General features: G+C 46.2%; 1 protein-coding gene across 2 annotated transcripts in view; it reads left to right on the top strand.

The window, feature by feature from the left end:
• LOC147736516 (uncharacterized) overlaps window positions 1–21676 on the top strand; it is a 244664-nt gene extending 222988 nt beyond the window's left edge. For both annotated transcript variants that reach the window (XR_015307565.1, XM_086953256.1), the window contains 2 exons: window positions 20159–20537; window positions 21172–21676. Coding sequence is in view for 1 of the 2 variants with exons in the window: in XM_086953256.1 (XP_086809382.1) it covers window positions 20159–20537; window positions 21172–21376 (584 nt within the window). In the remaining variant the exon portion in view is untranslated. The remainder of the gene's footprint in view (window positions 1–20158; window positions 20538–21171) is intronic.
• The last annotated feature ends 2526 nt before the right edge of the window (window positions 21677–24202 follow it).

Below are 24202 nucleotides of genomic sequence, written 5' to 3'. Positions count from 1 at the left end.
ATATGAGAAGGTTACTGATATTTCACGGAAGGGGATAAATGACCTGGACTCCTCCTCATTACACTGATTTCACCTTTTCCATTCAGACTGACATTTTTTCATGAGTGTAATGTTGTCTGTTGACAAGTCAGAAAGGAGTTTATGTGAGAGATGTGCAGTAGTCAGGGACATGATGTTGCTCATTTGTGCTTCTCCACCCATGAGGTCACACAGCTCATTTTTGAATGTGAGAACACAGATTTCTAATGCCCATCCTTTGAGTGTCCTCTGTTACCATACTCTATTTCCAACATCACAGGACTACCTACCTGAAAAAAGATTGGTGTCTTGTGCAGCAGACATCCAAACCTCATATGTCAAACACTCACCTATGCATGTGAATACGATAGAAGGGAGGCAAGCAGAAAACAACATTTGGTTATGATCACACATTGCATACAATGTGAGAAGCTTTGAGGCTTGCCACCTGCACTGGATTATCGTGTTGCTTTTACGCAAAATTAATTTTGCAGGTGTAACTGCATATTGAGTCACCTTAGCAGCCCCTACACCCATCTCTGAGGTACACAACTGGCATCAGTGTATCCCTTAGCCATACCGATTTAATTTTGATTTGACCATGTATAATTTTGCTAGGGATTTATCCTATCATTGAATTGCAAGCCTGTTGTGTTTTGGTCAGTTCATTTGCCACATTGTTCTATCGTATGCCCATTCTGCAATCACCTGGCACACATTGTGTGTCAGCCTCTCATTTGACACCAGAGTCAGATCTGCCATGTGTTCAAATGCCACATGTGAGCATATTGTGATGCAGGACAACAGTGTTGTACAACACATACAACTTACAATGGAGGTGATATAATGAGCATTCAGCCAGGTTGACTTACATTGGCCCAGCACCAGAGCACTGTGTGGTCCCTGACCAGAAGTCATGCCCAACCTTGTAGCAGAAGTCAGTGTGTGTCTTTGATTCTGGGAGGACCGCATTGTACCTACAATGATAAGTGTGTTTTGGAACATTACATTTCTGCTGCCACATGTTCTTCACTCAATTTCTGGCCCAAAGTACGAGCACAAGCAGTTGTGGGCACCACCGTTGCAGAAGTGTGCCATACATGATGTCATGAGTGATCCCAAATATAACTTAGAATGGGCCCACTACTTTGATGCTACCTATATCACAATTACATGCCTACGAATCCAGAGGTAAGGTCGACTATTGTGTTTTGTTGATGCCCAACAAATAACCCATCCAATGGAAGCAGTACATGACCAGCTGTGTGGACTGTGCAATTGAATGCCTTTTGGTAATATTCGAAGTTGGACACTGGATACATTGTCAATACTACTGAGACTGGTATCCCACTGCTTGTTCATCATCACCATATCTGTGCAAATAGGATTTCTAGATTAGGTCTACAGACACAATTACAATATAGTCGGCACACCCTTTGGACTAGTTGTGGCACTTGATTACAGGATTTGATTCCCCAGTCTGGGACTGTTGGTGAGATACATGTTGTGTACCACAATTAGAAAGGTATGATGAGCCAAGACATGTTATATTTTGTCTTTCGCTGTTCACTAATGTCATATGGTAAAGGTGAATGTCCATTGACAACTCCTATTGTAATGAAGCAATTTTTGCATCTCTGGTTGAGTTTCATAGGTGGTCACTATTTGTCCCTCTGTCGTCTCCTGACAATGTATGCATTTTGACCATTTCCTGGCCAGTTTGACTTACCAGTTAGTGAGGTTGTCATGCTTTCCTCTGTACGTTGTTGGTGCCTCCCAGTAGATGTGGTGACCTCTGCTACTGCAGTTGTCTGTGCTCTGGCTGGATGTGTCAATGGGTGAGAAGAGAAATGTAACCAAGTGGGAAATGTGCTTGTGGAACTTTCCAGGGATTTCCCCATATCTTCTGCATTCTAACAGTGTTGTGAAGCATTGCCGCAGACAAAGCAGGTAGGAGCAGTGGTGTGTTGGGGATGTAATGGCGTGGCAGAGTGGAAATGCGCAACAGGATATGTGTATGACCTATTCAGATCTGATGATTCTCTCACCTTCTACTTTGTGAATTAGGCTGGCACAGGGTGATGTCCATCTTGGAGAATTTGTGTCAAGTTTACACGCCCTCTGAAGATTTACACTTCTGTTGCATCATTTCTGTGACACAGCGGTGGTGTACAACAGACGACACATTTAGAATTATTCGCAACGTGACGCGTCTATGGTGAAGCCTCACATTGTGCGGCCGTGTGCAACATTGAACCTGCATCAGCTTTGATGTAGGCAGGGTTAGCATTCCTTTGGGATATGCTGCGTATAAGTGATTCAGTGAAATCTACAAGATTTCACAGGTTCACTTTTCAGAGGCCGCTACGACGCAAACGTTTGCCTGCTTGAAGCAGACGTGAGGAGTGGCGAAGTGCGTTAGGTATGGGCAGTCCATGGACATTATTGAAGTTGCATCGCTCTTGCGACACTACTCCAGCAAAGCCCCCCCTAAGCACCATCAGATTCAACACATGTGTCTATCCCTGCGCCACAGTGCATTGCCATGTAATTGCGACGCATCCGTGGTTGCACAAGGGTTGAATTGCATGTCACATTGGTACTGGCGCTTCTCTGTTAATATTTGTCAATTGTTACTTAGCAGGGTTGTGTATGTACGGCAGCAGTACTGTGCCCATGTTTTCAAAAGGGGGGGAGGGATTAGCCTTTTCTAATGCAAAGGATTCTGGGACTTTTGGTGCTACATAGAGGGTGACACATGAGTCTCTGACTGACTATATTTATATATACACTTTGGACAAGTTCCTTACTTACAATGACAGTGTGACACAGATAATCTTTTCATGCACCTTTTCTTTTCATTCCATTTACCTGGTACCACAAAGCGGACGTCACTGACAGGCAGCCGATGGACCAAGTGGGAGTGTATTGTTGTGAGGATATCCTCCTCTAGTGGTGTGAGGCGGATGCGGGGTCCAGGGTATGCAGCAGGGAGGATCCTGCTTAATTCAATCCTGGAGTATTTCTCCTTCACCCTCTGCCTTTCATCCTGCCACATTTTCTTTATGTCCTGTACTGTGCGCCTCTCCTCCTCCAAGACTGAGACAGCAGTGACTAACTGCTGCCATAGGGCTGCCTTCTGTGTCCCACTGGTGCTGTAGGGTGGGAGTCAATATAGGCGTTTGTGGTGCCTGACTATGAAGTCCACAAGCATGGTCGTCTCTTCTGTAGAAAAGTTCCTCTTTCTCCTCATTTCCATTTTCACAGGCGATGTGGACACGAACTCTCTGTGGCCAAACCTTCAATGTGTGCTGCTTTTATGTGTTTTGTGGTGCTGGTCAATTAGTGTTAATTGGCTTCAGCTGGAGCGTGGCGGGGGATGATAGGCACTGGCAACATTCTTCATGAAAAAATTGAGCTATTGGCTGGGATTGGCTGCAGTGTGTCAGCTGGTTCATGGTGGGGGATGGGAGGTCCTTGGACAGGTGTTTACCCTTGGCTAACATGACCAACTGCCAAAATTCGTATCTTCCGGCCCGGATTCGGAAATTACGGGCCGGATTCGGAAGTTACGGCGCATTTGCGGAAATTGTGTGCCGGATTCGTAACTCCCACCGGAGAGCCGGAAATTATGGCCCGGAGGCGGAAATTACGGCCCGGCAGCGGATGTAAAGTTAGTAGTCGTAAGTCTATTCTGTGAATTCCGAAAGTAGTAAGTTCATTTTGTGAATCCCGAAAGTAGTAAGTTCATTCTGTGAATGCCAAAAGTAGTAAGTGCATTCTGTGAATACCAATTAGTAGTAAGTTTAGGATTCTGTGAATCGGGCCCTTGGTCTTAAGGTCCACTCCTGTAGGGTGGGGGAAGTACAAAGGTGGAAGTAGAGGCCATTCCAGGACTTGGCCGCCAGGTGTGAGAAAGCAGAGACACCGCTCCTGCTTCTATGGATGCAGGGGGTGTGGGCCAGTAAGAGGGACGAAGGAAGAAGTATGCAGGTCGGTTGATGGAAGTTCACCCAGTGGTTGAGGTAGGCTGGACCCTTGTTATGAAGGGCTTTGTATGCATAAGTGAGCAGTTTCAACTGGCACCATTTACTGACAGGGAGCCTGTACAGGACTTTGGGGTTGGGGGAGATGTGGGTCTGTCTCAGGAGGTAGAGGAGGAGTCTTGCTGCTGTGTTTTGGATGGTCTGGAGTCTGTTTAGTAGTTGAGTGTTGATTCCCTGGTAGAGGGAGTTGCCGTAGTACAGACGGCTGGTGATGAGGGCATGGGTGATGTGCATCTGGTTTCAAAGAGAAGCCAAATAAAGATTTTTCTGAGTAAGCACACTGTGAGGAAGCAAGAGGATTTGACAGCGTTTATCAGATTCTTCAGTAGGAGCTTGCTGTGGAGTATTATTCTGAGGTTTCAAGCTTGCTCTGTTGGTGTGAATGTGGGGTTGAGCTACGTTGGGACCTAGGAGTAGTCCCACAGGGACTACAGGAAGACTACAGGAAGATGAGTATTTTTGTTTTGTCTCTGTGGAGTTTGAGGCATCTACTATGCATCTAGCCCATAGGTATTCAAACTGTGGGGCGCGACCCCCAGGGGGGCCGTGGAGCGATTCACAGCCATACTTCTTCCTAGGCCCAAGGGCTTCAGCCCCCCCATCTCCCTCATTGTGTGTCTGCTGCTGCTGCAGTGTAACTCAGCTGTGGGCTGGGCTGGGCAGTGTCTGGAGTCATCTCCAACACGCCCGAGTTTTTCACAGTTCTTTAAAGACCATTTGCATATTTACATGCCTTTGTAAACTGATTACAGAGGCTTAGTTTTTTCCTGGTTTCAGTACCCCCTGGGCCCCCACTGTGCCTGTTCCTTACATTTGTATGTTACAATTACTGCTGTAGTGTGAAAATGTATTTAATGAAAAGGAATATAAAGTAGGGTTTGCCAAAAGAAAAATGCCTGTCTGTTTTGTTTAAAGACCCTGCAAAGATCTCCTCTTGACACTAAATAGACTTTTAAATACAAAAGTATCTATGCATTAGTTATGTGACTTTTCTGTCTTTTTTTCATTTGTTAGTCAGGGATCACTGAGGCAGCCCTAGAACACAATTAAAAGTGCTTTCCATTTATATTTGTTGTTCGAAGTATGCACAGATGAGTGCTTAAAATACAGCTTTAGGTGTCTGCTTAATTTTGTACTGACTGGGCCATCAAAATAATCTGCTGGCAACCCTAACCATAGGACTGTAAGTTTGTTGCAGGATCAGCACATTATTTATTTCCTCCACCCTCGATCCCCGATTAATGCCGCAGTAGTTTAATATAGATCTTAAACCCTATGCCGCCGTCAAGAACATGCTGAGTTACTTCAAGTGTATGGAAATGCACCCTGCATTCAGAAAACTCGCTCCTCATTCTCGCCCTTCACTTTCACGCTCACCGTACATTCACACTGATCACCATGCACTCACACCATTCACCTGCTCACCCTGCACTCACAGTGATCACTCTGCACTCACAATGCACTTGCGCTGTTCACCCTATACCTCACCCTGCAGTCACACAAGTACACTACTCATCCTGCACTCATGTGACACTTCACTCACCTGACCCCCTCACTGCTCAATAAGCAACTCACTCAAGTCAAGTCAAGTCAAGACAAGTCAAGAAATACTTTATTCGGATCAATTTTCAAAAACCATAAAAGTACAAGACACACATAGAAAATGGTCCAAGAATCACAATACAGCATTAAAAAGAGTGTCATTCTACAGTTAAAAAAGAGACGTGCATTGGTTAAAAATTCACAAGATAAAAAACTTGATTCAAGTTACAGTGGGTAATGTTTATGGTGGATGTTCTACGTCCAATTAATCTTTTTGCCCAATCGCACTGCAATGGTTAAAAATTTAGCCACATTATAGATTTCCCAAATATCTGTTAACAGTTGGAGATACAGTAAAGCTGGTTTGACCTGCCTGAACCCTCTCCCCTTTAATAGGGGTATGATGAATTTTTTCCTGATGTCTTTAAAGTGGGCACAGAAAAATAAGTAGTGGGCAGTGTCCATGATTGAGTAACCATCACAGTTACATATGTTCAAATCCAAATCCCTGGTCCAGCCGGGACGGCCAGAGATTAACAAATGGGCTTTGTTCAATCGGAACTTGGTGAGAGGATACCTGTGGTTTGGGTTGTTAACAACCTTCAGATAGAGTTCCAAGTCGTGGTCTGAAGAAACAATCAATTGGTGAGTCCTAATAGAGGGCTTTAACAGCTCCCTGCTTTCTCTGTCCATTCCACTATACTGCAGAAAAGTGTTCTTTGTCCACTTCAAATCAGATTTCACAAGGGCAGATGGATTGTGAAACAGTTCAGGCCGTCCCAGCTTTACACACATCTGTTCAACATATTTCAGCCAGGGAATCTTGTTCCAATGATCTAACTTTAAGCAGTCCTTCAGGATTTCATGGTTAACTTCCAGCTCTGAGTTGAGCCATACCAATATCCATTTTAAAAGGGGGGCCATAGAAACTCGATCTTCCAAGAAATCCACTCCGCATTCCTGATGGACTATGAAGCTGGCAGTGGATCTTGGCAAGGAAAGAATTGATTAAAAAAAATTATCTTCAATCACTTGTAGAAATTTAATAGGCCTAAAGCCCCACAGGTCTGCACCATACATAGCGATGGTAATACATTTAGCAGCATACACTTTTAAAACTGCCTCTATGGGCTTCACCCCAAGTTTGCGTGAAAAACCCAGGACCGCAGATATGGATCGTGCCAAAACCTTTTTTTTCTCCAACATTTGGGGGTGCCATGTAGAGCGGTCATCAAACACAACACCCAGATAAGGGAATCTAGAAACTCTTGATAACTTGTGGCCGTTACAGTGCATTGTCATAACATTTTTTTTGGCCTTTGCATTGTGGCCTACCACCATAACATGAGATTTGCCAAAATTGATACTTAAATCCAGTTTTGTCATAAAAATATAAAAAGAGTTCAACAGACTTTGTAAACCCACTGCGGTTCTGGCTATAAGAGCAGCGTCATCCGCATACAGTAATGCAGGCAGTAGGTATTTCCCTGCCCTGGGTATATCCTTGCAAGCTGTACCCAATATTCCACCCAAGTCATTGATATATAGTGTGAAAAGCAGTGGAGCAAGAATGCAACCCTGCCTTACAACAAGCCCATCAGTAATCATACATTCGTTCGCCCCATTCTGAACTTGCATCCGCACCCAAATTCATACGTCACCTCACTCACCCTGCAGTCACTTCTCTTACCCTACTCTCGCACTGTTGCATCGCTCACCGTGCACTCACATGGGCACTCTTGTCACCCACACAGTGTGCAGAGGGTTAATGTGCTGCTACAAAGAACGTGTACCATGCAGATCACAGAACTGAGTGTGAGTAAACTATGAGTAGCGCTATAAAAAAATTAAATGTTTGTCAGAAAGATGCTTTAGAGAGATGAGGTGCATTGTTAAAGTGAGAGGTTGAATGGGGAGAGTTCAGATGTTGTTAAAAGGGGTGAAAGAAAATGACCTGCAAATTGAGAGAAGGATCCGGGGTTAGGAGAGGAGAGCGGGATGGAAGGGAGGGGGTGAGAGGAAAGCTGCATGGGTAAACAGCTTAACTCTGCACAAAACCGCCAGGTTTTTAAGGGACCCCTGCCTCTCCTGGGCAGGGCCAGGTGAGCTTCTAATGTGGCAGCACGTATTCCTGCGGAGTGGAAGGCCCTTCTCAAAGGTTGACTAGAAATCTTTCTGATGTTAATTGCTGTATTTTGGTTATAAACGGGTACTGATGGGGTGATATCTTTCCTCAGTGTTACTGTGTGTAAAAAATGTCAAAATAATGAAGCAATGCTTTCCCCACATAACATCACTTACATTTTCTTCCCACACAATTTAGTCAAGCCTGTCGCGTAATTTGGTCCTCACTTGCCTCATAATTCTAGTAGCCCTGCCTACAGGTTTCGAAATTTTTGTCAGGAGGGGGTCCTTACGCCTCAAAATGTTGACAGGGGGGGTCTCGGCATCCAAAATTTTGAAGACCTCTGATCTAGCCTGTGACGGTGGTCACGCAACTATGGATATAAGATTTGGTGTAAGCCAGGCCTGAGGAGAGTTAGAGGATAAGCTCAGTGTCGTCAGTGTAGGAGATTATGTTAATGATGTGTGATCTGACCAGGGTGGCTAGAGGTGCCATGTAAGTGTTGAAAAGGGTCAGGCTTAGAGAGAATCCTTAAGGGACGCCGCAGATGCCAACACTTTGGCTTCCTCCTGAATGAAATTTAGAGAATCATTTGAGGGATTTTCTTGAATTCCCAATAGGTCGAGACCAAGCAGGAGGGTGTGGTGAGACACAGTGCTGAACAACGCGGGGAGATCAAGGCGCAGTTCCTGCCCTGTGTAGGAGGGTCCTGATGTCATCCGTGGCCGCAATCAAGGTGGTCTCAAGGCTGTGATTTGAGAAAAATAGGATTGGCAGGGGTCTATAAGGTTATTCTTCCTCAGGAGGTTTATTGATTTGGCTACTACCTTGGCTGGAAACGCAGTAGTGAGATAGGGTGGTAGGTTTTAGGTCTTTGTGGTCTACAATGGGATTTTTGAGGAGCGGTTTGATTTTTGCATTTCCATCTTTCAGGGAAAGTGGCAGATGTGATGAAAGCATTGATGGTTGTGATGAGTTGTCCCCCAAATTCCTGGTGAACAGTGATAATAGTTCCCATTTTCAAAAAGGATAACAGGTCAGACCCCAAAGGTTACCGCCCCATATCATTGATTGATTGTACATGTAAAATCATGGGACGCATAATATTCTAGAGAGGCTAGAGACTTGGGCTGTCGAGACGGGGAAATTCTGAGATATCCAATACGGGTTCAGGAGAGGCCTTGCCACTGTTGAACAGTGTCTGAACCTTCACCCGGTCATCTGCAAATACACCGTAGCCAGGCCTGGAACCCTGTATTTGGGGTTCATGGACCTGACGTCTGCCTTTGATTGGGTGCAGAGGGGGAAACTCTGGGAGAAGATGCTCTTTATGGGCATAGATCCATCGATTGTTCATTTCCTGGCAGCAATTCACCAGGGTGTAACAGGCAGAGTGGGTATGGTATTAATGGCGAGCTCACTACCCCAATAAAGATGGATCGTGTGGTCCGTCAGGGTTGTGTCTTCGCCCCTTTTTATTTTGCCTCTATATTAATGACTTGGAGAGCAATTTGGTAAATGGGAGCATGGATGCACCCCAGATAGGCTGTAGACCCCTCCAAGCACTTCTTTATTCTGATGATTGCGTCTTAATGTCCAGAACTGGGGTGGGGTTGCAGAGGCTTTTACTTAGTTTTAATGGTGATCTTGGCCTGAAGACAATTGTAGCTAAATCCCATGTTATGGAGGTGGGCAAATCTCCCACGAACATGAAAACATGTTTTATTAATAATGAAAAATTACTTTGTGTACCACACCTTTTACTACTTGGGCATTCTTTTTAATCAAAAAAAATCATGGGTCCCACTTAGTGGAGGCAAGAATTGGAGGTTTTAATCGTAACATCGAGGCCTTGTTTGCGTTCACACAAAAAATTAGGCTCCCAACCTATAAAGCCATCATAGACATATACAAGGCTTGTACGTGCGCCATTATCTTGTATGGTGCTGGTGTTTGGGGGTTTTGTAACACTGCGGGTTTACCGAAAGCTGAAAACATGTTTTTGAAACGGTTGTTGACAGTGCCTAAAAGTACTGCTGTTACTATTTGTCATAATGAATTGGGTGTAACCCCATTATCTTTTCGTCTTCAGCATTTGGGTGGAAGAAGAGACTGTTCTAAATCGTGCTATAAACACTGACTGTTTAAAAGTGGATTGTGTCAAGAAAATTCCCTGGATTATGAGTTACTGGGGAAGTTGGGGCTCACAGACTGTATTTATAGTCCCGGTAACATATCCAAAATTCCAAGCGTTAAACTAAAAAAATGTTTATGACATATAGTTATGAAGCCAGAGATCGTTTAGAATATAGTAAGAAAAGAGTTGTTGAACATTCACTGTTGTTTTGTTCTTTAGGCACTGAACCCTATCTTTCTTTTTATTTTTATCACTGCATGATGTTTTATCTCATAAGATTCAGGATGGGTATTGTCACAAGGATTCTGCTCCTACACAGAACTGTGCACAGAGACCCAGGACCTCAGTGAATTGTGGTGTACCAAAAAACTCACCTTAGTCCCTAGAAACCCTAACCAGCTAGCATCAGTGCCACATTAGCTCTTCGTTCTATAGCAAAGGAACCAATGATTAGACAACCCAGAACATGCGACTTACATTATACTCAGGAATGGTGGAATGCAAGAACACTCTTTTATTATAGTCTCATACCAGTCCACAACAGGAGTAAACAAGCATTTGCAATGGAATAAGTCTCGCATTTGCAATAGTTGGAGCTATTGGCATTGTAAATGGCAATGCCTTTTATTCTTTTGTTTTGAAAACCTACAAGCCATGCATAAACATGCACTTTGTACGTATAGTCCTTGCTTAGAAGAAGCAAGGCTGTCAGCAAAAGAGACTGCCAGCTTTGCTTCTCATAAGCAAGGACTACAATTACAAAGTGCTTGTTTACGCACAGCTTGCAGGTTTTCAAACGCTTTTAATAAAAGGCATTGCCATTTACAATGCCAATAGCTCAAACTCCCGCAAATGCAAGACCTATTGCATTGCAAATGCTTGTTTTATTGAACTGTGCAACTACAGATTTGACTCTATTGAGTCCCCGTCTGTGGCGGCGGAGAGAACTGTGAGCCACAGCATCCCAATGCTAGCCGTGCCAGGGGAAGGCCAGATTCCGAAAGAGACGGGTATCCCTGAGACAACATAGAAGGAACAGTTCCACAGTGTCAGGAAGCCACCCGAGCCCTGTGAGCCACGGATTTCTCAAGTCACCAGAGCCCGTGGCCGGGCAGAGAAAAGCAGTGAGCCATGGTGGCACAGAGCTACCTAAGACCGTGGCAGGGCATCCTTTTAAGATGAAGTTTCGTGCAGCTCTGTCTTAAATGCACCAAAATGATTACAAACACAAAATTGTTTTTTTCCCCAAGGACTTGCGAGTCTAATAGGCACCAGAGAGGCACCAGTGCCACCGCATTCACACTTATAAACATTTGCATAGCTCCCATGCGGTTTTCTCTTGAGAAGCGCTGTATCAGCTGTGCATTTTCCTGCAGACCCCGGCCAGTATGCACTAGCTGTAGTGCAGTGTGAGGGCAGCAGCAGCCCAGACCCCTCTGCTGAGGACGCCCTCTGACCAGCTGTGCGGGGCTAACAGAATGCGGGTGGGATATTAAGCCGGCCTTTGATTAGTAATTACAGTTATATGGGAATCCCAGCATATGACATGATAATCCACATTTGTTAAGCGGCACAATCACCTGTAAGGGTCTCTAGGCGCTGGGGGCCGTCGGGAAGATTACGCAAGCTATTGCCCAGAGTCATGATGGTAATTTGGAAACGTTACTATTGATGCCAAGCTCTTCCAGAGATCAGCCCCAGCCCGCTTTGAGGAGGTTGCAAAAGTCCCTCTGAAGCCCCCTAGAAGGGATTCCTCAGATCTTGCGGTTGTCGAAGTGCACATAAATCTGAAAGGCGCTGCTTCTGAGCGCTCCATAAAATCATAGCTCCCCGCCCCTTCCTCTGGGAGAGCCCCCTCTCCTGACCATTCACCCACTCCCCGCCTCGTGTTCATTTCTAGGCAGATGCATTCAGGGGCCGGCGGCGCTCAATGGGGCTGTGTGGCAGCCGCCCCTAATTGGTGTTAAAGCACTCAGCACTTGGGAGCATATGCGGGGAGGGGGCTCCCAAGTCCCATCGAGCAGCGCACCCACCCGCAGAAACCTCAACCCGGAGGGGAAAGGCAGAGCAGAAGCTGAAAGTGTCAGGGTGTGAGGGAGCGGGAACCGGTACGGACCAAGGGACATTACCCCTTGCATTCCTCAGGTGTGGGAGCAGGAAGGGGGTTAATGGAGACCTGCCTTCTACAGGCAGAGAAATCTCGCTATAAGCCCCACAGACCAGGCCACGAGGAAGGGCCAGTTGTTCTGCACTCTGGCTCTGCAGTACAAATGGGAAAGGGTTGGGGAGATGGGCGCCCTATGGGGGGCATCGATGGAAGGACATTACCCCTGCATTCCACAGACGGGGCCCAGTGAGGGGGGTTCATGTACAGGTGCCCTCTACAGACACAGACATCGCGCTATTAGCCCCACAGGCCAGACCAAGAGGAAGGGGCAGTGGCTCTGCACTCTGCAGTACAAATAAGAATGGGTGGATGCGCACCCCATGGGGGTCCTCGATGGACAGTGGTTTGGCTCCCCTCAGGCAAAGAGCCCGGAGGGGATCTTGGCGAGCTGCACTGTACAGGCAGGGCCTAGAATGAGGGCTGCGGGCATCAGACTGAGCGCCATACAGTCAAAGCCCCAGAGAGGGTGATTCAAGGCTTTGCGCCCGCATGCAGGGTCCCAATGGGGTGTGAGGGGGCTCAATACCTCAGAGATGAGGTCTGCTTGAATTTCACAGGAAGGGCCATGAGAGGCTGGGAGAGAGTCCCAGAGGATAAAGGCGGTGGTCTCACCCGGCATAAAGAGGCCACTAAACATGGTGCATCCAGCTCAGAGAGCCTGCAGTGAAGTCTGCCCAACAGGTGGATCCAAGGAAGACAGGATCTCTCACAGCTGAGGCAATCTTTTTTCCTCCTAAAAATTTCTATAAATGGTAATGTTTGTCTAAGGCTATAAGAGTAAATAAATTTGCCATTCAGGTCAGAGTGAGCATTGGAACTTCAGACTGAGGTGAGCTGGGGCAGAGCAGAAAGTGTGTCTCTCTCAAAGAAGAAGAAACCTAGGTTGGGATCCCGGCTCCCCACTTCATCAGCTTGTGTGATTCTTGGCCTATCGCGCCTCCTTGTATACAGCAACATTCGCAGCTCTTTAAAATGTAAATATTCCTAACTAGTTAATTGAAAGCTTAGAGCGCATCAAACAAAGTTGGTAGACACTACTGAGGAACGCTGCAAGCAAATGCCGACCACAACAAGCAACGTACCTTTCTTGGATTGAGTGTTTACGGTCCCTTTGCACGGGCGAGACACAGGAAGCCAAGCTGGACTGCCCGGGACTGCCTGCTCGAGGGTGGGGCCACCAGCACAGACAGAAAGCGGACAGGAGCCTACCCCGCGCTCCTGTGAAGGGAAGGGAGCTAGCCGCTTATGAATCTCATGCAGCGCCACTAAAGCGGGGCAGGACGAGAGGAGTATGAGAGACCCGGTGAGTGGGGGCGTCGGGGCACTTTGACGGCTAGACTGATAGACGGAAGTCATTAGGCGCAGTCATTAGGCACGTTCGGGACGTTCACAAAACCAGAGCTGCGGCGCCCAGGAGAGTCTGAACACGTTATGCGAGCCCTCCAGCTGAAGCGCGTCCTCGAGGTGAAATCACCGAAGTTATGCGCGTAACCACACCCTCTCAGCCATTCCCAGGAAACCCACAATAGGTCTTTTGCTGGAGCAGAGCTATGCACCAATCACATTAGTTCACAACAGCTGAACGGAAGCGCACAGGAGAGTGTCCACAGGGCCAGCAGAAGCGGCATTGAGGCGGCTTTTTACATAACTTGTTGATTTTAATTATTTCCGTAACATGAGAGCTATCGTAGAAATGATGTATTGTAAGCCGTTCTTTTAACCGTAATGGTGTCAGCGACAAGAAGGGTTACGAAGTTTGAGACGTGGTAATGCTTTGGAATTTAAAAGCAACCATAGTCCCAGTGAGGCGGCTTTTAACGTACCTTTGCGACTTTTACCACCGTGGTTAAATAAAAATCACCAAGCACATTAGTGAACAACATCTGAACTGAAGCGCACAGGAGAGTCTGCACACGGCCAGCAGAAGCGCGTGCCACTTGCCTAAAATAATTAGAGACGCGGAAGTCATTAGGCGCGATCACAACAACTGATCTGCAGCGCCCTGGAGAGTCAAGCACGTGCAACTTGCCTAAAAAAAATGCGAGGCACGGAAGTCCTTAGGCGCGATCACAACAACAGATCTGCAGCGCAGATCTGCAGCGCCCTGGAGAGTCAAGCGCGTGCCACTTGCCTGCAAAAAAAAAAGCGCGTGCAACTTGCCTAAAAAAACGAGACACAGAAGTCTAGGCGTGATCGCAAAAACAGATCTGCAGCGCCCTGAAGAGTCTGCACACGTGATGCAAGCCCGACTGCAGAAGCTCGTCCTTGAGATGAAATCGCCGAGGTGAAGTGCGTAACCACCCCCTGTGCCCCATTCCCGGCAAACCCACAACAATAGGTCTTTTGCTGGAGCAACACTTTGCGCTGCTAACACCAGCGAGACCTAAAAAAAGACACAGTACGGTTAAAAGGTTTATTTTAATGACGTGCTCTCAGATGCAGTATCTTTGCTAATATAAGCAGACATATGATTAGAAATAATATGATCAGCATTGTTACAATTCCATAAAACACAAAAGGAGAAATCATATTATAATGATGGTGAAAATAGGTACTATAGTGCCTAGTAAATCACCCTCCCTAGCTATGTTTTATGAACTAAAGAAGGTCTCTTACGCTGTTTTGGTGGACCCCCATACCGTGTGATATTAAAGGCGCCAGGATCGCATTGGCTTGCAGCTGCATATATGTTATGGCTAGAACGAGAGCCGATCAGCCCGGACAACAGCTACCTTGTTATGATAGCCTTGGATGCTTTAGTACTCAGTGTACAGACTAGAGTCACGATATAAGTCTAAGGATGCTGAAAACAAGCCGGTCTCATTTGAAGCATTTCAAGCAGCCTAACTTACAACAACAGTTATGTGCAGTGTCGTGTGCAAAAGCAGCAAAAAGGAAAAATTGTGTTTAAACTTCTAATAAGCCAATGCTAACTTAACAGTGTGAATAACAAGGCCCAGCCCACACTACACCCTCCCTTGATCGGAGAACGGACAATAGCGGGAGCAATTTTCAGAACACAGCGTTCAAGTTCGAATGAAACAGAACCAAATTAGATAATTGGGAGCAAAATCCGATTTAGTAACTAAAAATTTTTTGTAAAACCCAACAGGGATGTATATTTGTCAAAACTCATGAAACTTGTAGAGTCAAATTTTTTTTACAATGAAGGGAAAAAGGCCATCATACCAATACGTGTCCATGAAGCTTAAAAAGGTCGTAACTTCAATCCAACAGCGCATAGGCACAGTATGTTGCAACCGCCTCCAACAGGAAGTCGTTGTTTTCGTCAGTGAACATTTCAGAATCCATTTCTGCAATGGAAAAGAACACAAATGTTCATCAATAGCCGGAGCCTCTAGCACTATCAGAGGACAGCTCGGGTGTTCTTCGAGATAACTGCGTGCCAGAAAGTCTTGGGCTGCAGACCAAATGTCCTAATTACCTAGGACCCCATGAGCTGATGCACAGGCCATAATCCCGACACCAGAACAATCTAGTTCATGAGCAACTAAGGGACTCATTAGTAGATCATAATACGGGTTAGGAGACACTGTGTTGCAGAGACACAAATCCAGAGCCCATTCAAACCCACAATCCAGGCAATGGAAAATGGACTGCACCCATGTGAAATACGGAAAGATAAACCATAGGCCATACTCAGAGTCGCCAGAGGTAGCGATCCACAGTATTCAAGCATCCGGTTATGAAGCTGAAGCAGCCGTGGCAGACCGGTGTGGGGCACAGAATGTGCTACCATTTTGCAGCAAGCAAAGCAAATTAACAGCAGTACGCCGGCAACTAAGACGAGAATTAACAGTAAACCATCAAAGACGCTGGAAAAAATAGAATGAAAAAATGCAGGTATCACACCAAATATAGAAGTGACAAGGCCAGAACTTACTACTTTAAAAAGTGTGCTAGGCCTGTGGTCAAAGAGGCATTAAAGATAGTATGATCCAAAGCCCAAAATGCAGGGGGAGATCTGTGTTTAACAAGGCATGTACCTCAGTACGAGTATTAGCCATGTGAAGGACGAATGTTTCGCGTGCAGATGTAAGAGCGACTTATTTTTCTCTTATTCTACTCATCTTGTTGAACTCTGCTTTCAAGGTCGGGAATAGAAGGCCAGATGGATATATTGAGCTTCCCATGTGGAGGAGGAAACAGGACATTCTTACAGCAGGCAACACGTTGGGAAACAGTCACGATGTACGGAATTCCTGCCAGCATACCACAGCAATCTTCATTATTTAACAACAAATGACTACTGTTTGCTAATAACGTGAAAGTAGGTGTAATAGCCGGGGCAGGTGTACCATTTAAAATACAGGCCGAATTCTGCGCTTCCTAGCTGCAAGAACCGCGCAATTGTATATTCCTACAGACCAACGAGTGATCTGGTGTGCATGTGCAATCTTCCCCTTTTAAATAAACGTCTTTACCTTATCTCAGACACATATAGGTGAACGGATGAGACCGAACCTCATGCGCTACCTAATGGTTCATATCTGCCTATGGCATAGTGTTTCATGCATGCTTCAAATTTAAACAGTGGAAAAGGTAGAGTTATCAACCCGTGGATAAGCAATACAGCAAAATTTGTCTCGGCCACAGAAAATGGTACGGGTTTTAACTTTTCAATATGCAAAAGCGAAAACATGGCATCTTTCATCAACATAAATTGCTGTTTAACAGTCAAATTAAATGGTAAAAATAATGAGGACGTGTTCATATAGTCCCAAGGCACCTTCCCAGCCTTTAACGTTTGTAAAGTCCATGCAAACTGCATAATAGAACTCAATTGACTTTGACCATGGTACAAAACCGAAACCTCATGTTGCACAATATCAACAACAGAAGAAACAAAATTATCTAATGTGTAAATTCGGGAAGAAAGTGTGTTAATGCTATTATCTACAACAGCAAGCACTTTTTGTAAATTAGCTTGATCAATAGCACGTAACCTAGAAGCAGCTTCAATTTGGGACAGCTTCCAAACTTCATTGTAAACTGCATAAATCCATCGTTTGGACCTGCCTCTTGCAGGACCTTTTACAAAGTCATTCAAATCAACATCGTCATTCAATTTAGATAAATGAAGCTTCACTGACGCTAGGGCAGAGTGTTTGAGCCAGTTTTGACATAACTTGTCTACAGAATAGGTAGTGACAGAAGGTGAGCTTTCCAAACGTGGATCCACCCGAACCTGTGTATAACCAGGGGACAAACCCAGAAAACTATGCTTGCATGAATCTGCACTTTTTTTTTTTTTTTTGGTGAACCTTTATTATTATATTAGGCAGGTACAGGTATGGGCCTACAACCATCCCGGCTGGCCGCTAGTACGAATTAATCCAATCAAGTCAGGTACATCATAAAAACAGTAATCCGCCACCCGCTAGCACAAAACTGAAACAAATTAAAATTTGCCCACAGCTCGCCGTATATATAACAGGATCAATGAAAGTTCATTTTTAAAATGTAAAGAAGAACAGGATCCGGAACCGTATATCCATTCAAGAACAAAGGACGTAATTACAATATTGTAGGATAGTCAACGTCAGGATGATTATGGTGAGAAGAATAACGCCAACACGTATTAATCAGGATAAGCAGTGGGACTTTACACGTTGCATCGCCATAACAATCCGACCATTATGCCTAGGCACATCCCAGAAACATCCACCCCATAAGAACAAACTGGAGAAATTACAGGAATACACTACCCAGATCCCAGAAAAAAAGGAAAGGGAAAGAAAAAATAAGCCATAGAAACAAAAAAGGGACAACGCGAAGAAGACCCATCCCCACAACCCCCCACCCTGCACTCCTGCAGACGGCTATGGCCCACCCCCCCTAGCAGTGTGCCTGTCGTCCTAAAGAAACAAAACCCCCAAAAGAAACGAGTACATAAAGATAAGAAAAGTAGTCACGAAAGAAGTGGAGGAGGATCCCCAGGCCAGCCCCCGGCCCCACCACACCCCGCGCCAACCCTCTACACAATAAATGTTACTAAATCAGAGACAATCTATCCGCAAGAGGGTAATAAGATACATTGTTAGCCCGCAAAGATACACAGTGAAAATATTCCAGGTCGCCACCATTTCCATCAGTCCGGAAGCAGTCTCTGCCCAGTGGAATCTCCTCTACCCCTGGCCCACCCTATCAAGCTCACCCATGTACAGCAACCAGTCAGTGTCCGAAGAAATAGTGCCGGGAGACTCAGACATCCCAAGGGAGAAGAACAGTCTTGAGCAGAGTAGTCGCGGGGATCAAGCCGCACCAATATGTCCACCAAACGTAGCTGCGGGACTGTGTACGGGGCCTTCAGTGATTGAGTAATAGGAACAATTCCATTGCACTGTCGGAACCTTGTCGGAGCTCTCGAAGTCGGTACATGGACAGCTGGCCCCTTCGGCGTCACATCTCCAGCGATCTCCGATTTAAGGGAAAGTCCCGGTGTCCAGCTAGGAGTTGTAGAAGTCGGGAATCTGCACTTTTTTGCCATAATAACCAGCCTTTAGGGATCCAAATGGGAAATATTAAAGGACAAATTTTGCAACAGATTTCTTATGTCACTAGGGTACATACTGGTGTAATTATCCCAATTGAAGTATTCCCCTAAATCAGGAATGGCAGGAGCATTTAATTTTTCAGAAGTAGCCAATCCAAAGCAAGTGGTTTGTGAAAGTCATATTCAGAAACAACATATGGTTTGGGATGAGACATGCACAATGCAAAGCCTCAGTGCCTTGCACTTGCCAATTTTTCGAGCCCAAACAGATTTAAGATCAATAGTATCCTTCCACAATTCATAGCCCCCTACAGCCAATTGGTCGATAAAGGGCTTAGGGCCCGATGTAGGTGGCCCAATACTGATCGGTAACGTCCGAAAATACAGATTTTCGGCCCTTACCGAGCGGTATCCAGCCATCGGGATGTAGGAGCCTGAAATACATCCGAATCGGTATGTATACAGAATCGGTATAGATACCAAATCGGTAATAAACCGAATCGGAAATACACCGATTCGGTAAAAGAACGAATCGCTAACATACCAATTCGGTAAATATACCGATTCGGACCATGTGCCGAATCGGTAGATATACCGAATCGGTAAATAGTCCGATTCGGACCATCTACCGAATCGGTAGAGTTACCGAATCGGTAAATTACCGAATCGGACAGGCCAAAACTCAGATAGAGATGTAGGGAAGCACAGAAATACCGATTTTGCCTCAAAATCGGTATTTCAAAATCGGTATTTACCATGGATTTGAATCAGGTGATAACCAACTGCAACCTATAAAATGAGACCCAAAATGCAATGCAACTTGCAGGATGGCGGCATTTTATGTCATTGCAAGGCGGCTATGCTACAGCAGGAAGGAGAGAGGGAATGGCAAAGGGAGGAACAGGTCTACAGACAGAGGATCACCCTGTTCATGCTCACAGAGGCAGAGATCCTAGAGAGGTACAGGCTGGACCCAGACACCATTCTGGAGCTCATCAGGGACCTAAAACCACTGTTGGACCACCCCACCCCAAGGGCACACGCCATCCCAACGCACGTGCAGGTGCTATGCAGCCTACACCTGCTTGCGTCTGGCAGCTATCAAAGTGCAGTTGCTGCGGTAGGAGGGGTGACCCAGAGCAGCCTGTCAAGGTTTTTCAACAAATTCCTTGACGCCATGATACACAGGATGGAGCAATACATTTCTTTCCCTGCAACCCATGCGGAACTGGTACAAACAAAAGCAGACTTTTACCAGATGGCACGATTCCCCCACATCATTGGCTGCATTGATGGCACGCACATTCCGATTTGCCCCCCTGCTGACACAGAATACATATACCGCAATAGGAAGTCTACGCACACCATCAATGTGCAGGTGATCTGCAATGCTAAGTGCACCATCACAGACCTGGTAGCAAAATTTCCAGGTAGTACCCACGACTCCTACATTTTCCAAAACAGCGGCATCTATGCACGGCTGACGGCTGGGGAATTTGGTGAAGGATACCTCTTAGGTGAGACACATCATCAGACCCCCATAACAAAATGTAGCACTGTGAAGTACATGTATGCATGTGAGTAATGTTACCCCTTTTCCTTCTAGGCGACAGTGCATATGCCCTCCGCTCATTCATACTCACCCCCTACCTCAACCCCTCTACACGTGGCCAAAGGAGGTATAACCGGGCCCATAAAAGCACAAGGAATGTAGTAGAACGGACATTTGGCATCTGGAAAAGCAGGTTCAGATGCTTTCACAAGAGTGGAGGTGCAAGGCAGTATACCCCCATCACCTGCTGCAAGATCATAGCTGTCTGTGCAATGTTGCTCAACCTTGCGGTGAAGAAGGGCACTGAGGTGGAGTTGTCAGACTATGAGGACCATGACGACGATGTTGCTGTGCCACAAACACCACCTGCTGGGGTGTCTACACCAAGTGATGGCAGATACAGATGTGAGGAGATACAGAAAACTATTTCTGAGTGAGTACAGATGCACAGACAGGTTATGGATGTGAATTTTTTTTTTATTATGTTGGCACAACGTTACAGCACTGATGTGCAACAAATGAAATAACTACAGAAAAGGTGGGGAATGGAAATGGGCCGGGTTGCCTCACCCACCCTGGCAGTCTCACTTCCTGCTGCACTTTGCTGAACCACTGGGATGTGGCTCCCTCCCTTCTGCATGTCCGGCTGCCTCAGCGGAGCACCTGGTGCTCCGGCGCGGCTCAGACACAGCAGTGGCCGGGCTTCTGCGGCTCCTGCTGTCCCCAGCCTCGGCCACGTCCAGGGCAGGATTCACCACCGTGTTGGAGATGATGAGGGCCTCCATGGCAGTGGTGATGCGGGCCATGCCCCTGGTCACCTCTGCAGTGTTCTGAGTGAGGCAGTCTTCCATATTTGCCCCTCGGCGGCATAGCAGAGCGGTTGCTGTGGCGAGCCGGTTGATTGCCCGGTTTTGTACACGGGCATCCCTGCGCCTAGTGTGCTCATGCTCCTCCATCTTGGCACACAGCTGTGTTATGGCAGTTGTCATGCGACCCAGTCCAGTTGCTATTTCCCTGTTACTTGCCACGAAATTAACAAATCCCTTTGACATCTCCCCCATCTGCAGGTTGTGTTCCCGCAATTGGCGCTGGCAAGCCAGGTTGGCCTGCATCCGCTGGATCCGCCCCATGCTCCCCTCAAGCCCTTGGAAGACGGTGCCCTCCTGTGCTGGTAAAGCACTGCTGGAAGTGCGTGGGCGGCGGCGATTTGTGCTGCCCTGCTGGGTGGCCTGCTGTGCTACAGGTGTCGCAGGTGTGGGTGTTTGGGCCTGACCCACAGCTCCTTCCATGATGGTCAATGAGGCCACAATGATCCTCCTGGCAGGAGATGTGGCAGGTGCTGGATGGGTACGTGTGGGTGAGTTCTCTGGTGAGAACTGCAATGGGGGAGATAGTGACAGTAGGGGGAGTGGGAAAATGAGAGGGCATGTCCTGAGTCATCCTCATTGGCCATGGCACTGCTGTCGTCCTCCTCCTCCTGTGAAGGAACCATGCTGCTTGGCCCTGCCACCGCACTGTCCGATGTTGCTGGAGCTGTCGCTTGTGGAGCTGCTGCTCTTCTGCCTGATGGCGCCCCTAGGTATAAAGAAGCATTTGTGAACTGAGTGCAAATGTCTTACAGTCACTACAATAAAAGCATTGCACATGTCATTTTCATTACTCAGAATCTATTTTTAAGTGCATTGCAGTTTCATGTGCACTGACATTTGTTCCTACATTAGCTGACCACATTTACCATGATGCATTGCTCATGTATGTTGCTAACAGTACTGGGCTGGGGTTTGGCTGTACATTGAGGCTAAAGGGGAGGTGTCTGGTAGGGTGCGTCATGCTGCGCATGCTTCTTACCTTTTGCTGTAGCTCTGGCTGAGCTGTCCAGGTCCCCAACTCCCACCCCACTCTCGGTCTCAATCGTTGTGGACACCAGTTCCTCCAGTTCAGTGAGGGGTGGCGCGGGGTTCCTGCCTCCACCGGTCAGAGCTGCCTGCTTGTGCAGCTCCGCCAATTTCCTCTTGGTGAGGCTGCGTATATCATAAAACCTCTTCTTGAGGTCGCCCAGGCTCCTGGGGGTCACACCAACTGCATTGACCCTCTCACTGATGCCACTCCACAGTTTCCTCTTGGTGGACTCAGGGACTGTGAGGGACAGCCTCCCAAACAGCTGCCTGTGGACCCTCACCACCTCCTCCGCCAAAACTTGCAGCTCCATGCTGCTGAACTTGACCTTGCGCTTTCGCTCAGCCTTCTGGCTCTCAGAGCTGCTTGCCATTTCCACTGTGATCAGGATTGTGCTACCACTCTCTCTGCTGCTCACTCTGAATGCTCAGCTCTGGCTGCCTCTCCAGAAAGTTCTAATGAGTTGCACCTTCCTGGGTAGCCACTCCCTGCTAGGGTGGGGGAGGGTGGTTCCACCTCATTGGCTGTTGTCATTAGTTTCACTTTTACTTGCTCGCCGATTCCGTATTTGGTATTTACGGATTCGGTAATTGCCGAATCGGTAAATACCGATTCGGTATTTACAATGCATTCCTATGGGCCTTTTGGCCCATAGGGTTGTATTGCCATTACCGATTCGGTATTTACCGATTCTGTATTTACCGATTCGGTATCTACCGATTCGGTAAGTATCGAAACACGATATCGATTGCTTCCGAATCGGTATTTTACTGATTTTTTTTAACTACATCTCATTTACCGAATTCAAAATACCGATTCGGTAAAAATCGGTATTTAAAATTCGGTAAATGACTTTTACCTACATCGGGCCCTTAGAGTACAATAACTTGGTGTGGGTAAGTCTAACCTTGGAAGAGGACTTCTCAGTCATCTTAAAATAAAATGCATCAGGATTAGACTGATCAAAGTCAGTAAAGTAAGAAAACTTTTTCAAAAAAGTTTTGGAGCTGCCTTCAACAGGTGCTGGACAGTGTTCCCACTGTGTGTAATTAACCACATTTCTAAATGTGTTTGCTTTGTGCAGAAAATGATTGCCATAGTGTTGGTAACAAAACAAATCAGCATAATTAGCAGAATCTAAGTACAAATCTTCAGCATCAAAGGCAGCAATATTTTAAATCAGAAAACAGCGCTTCTACGACCTGGACATCTCAATCATCAGAGCATATATTTTGTTTGACCACATCCCTTATTGAAACACAAAGTACATTAGGGACATTAATAACCTCTGTGGGGCCCTGGATTTGAAATTTTACAGCATCCCATACTATCTCATCATAGACAGGCCAGGCTGTGATATTCACGAAAGTCTGGTCCCTCTTCATTCTGTGTGATGAGGAGTGAGGTGCAAAAGTTCCATCAATTAGTCTAATTGTAGTTCTTTCTTTAACATAGTGCCCATTCACAAGACAGAAAAAATACACCACAAATCCAATGGACATGAATAAAAAAAATTAAATAAGCACCAGCCATATGTAAGTTCAAGGAGGTATCAAAAAATGTTTTTTAAACCAAACAGCAAAATTTGAAACTTTTGAAGGGGACTTTGATGTGGTAGAGGCAGTGTCAAATGAAAATCGCGATCGATTCGCTACACAGGTCTCTAAATCGGGCATTGATAAGTCAGTTGGATAAGCATTATCAGTGTCATCAAGAGAAACACCAGCCGGTGTATTCAATAAAGGATTTGCAACTAGGCAAGAGACCGCAGGTGTCATACTAAGAAAAATCGGCCACTCTGTGTAGTTTGACTTTGTCAATAGAGTTGTACCTGTTTTCCTTTCGACCAGGAAGTGGAGGTAAATTGACTGTTCTCGTACTCTTCACGCAAAGCACAGCAACTGGAGCACGATATGAGGGACCAAATTCCTTCTTGTCCACAATCTTCTCTCGGACCAGTTCACCAACTTGGGGTTGTCAGCCAACTACCAGAATCTGCAATGCAGCATCAGATGTGGAGGGAAAATGTTCCTTTGCAAGACTGTCTCTGGTCTTTTGTAGATTCTGTAAAACAGTAGAGTGTTCATCTACGTCAAAGGATGCAGCCTACGCTGCCATGTCTAGGCCCTCAAGGTCCGAAACAAACATTTTGATGCCAAAGAGCATTTCGTATGGGGTCCACCCACCCAGAGATCTTCTAGG

This window comes from Lissotriton vulgaris, chromosome 1_2 (genome assembly GCF_964263255.1).
Source record: "Lissotriton vulgaris chromosome 1_2, aLisVul1.2, whole genome shotgun sequence".
In the NCBI taxonomy this organism is placed as follows: domain Eukaryota; kingdom Metazoa; phylum Chordata; class Amphibia; order Caudata; family Salamandridae; genus Lissotriton; species Lissotriton vulgaris.
This window is presented reverse-complemented; position numbering and strand designations above follow the sequence as displayed.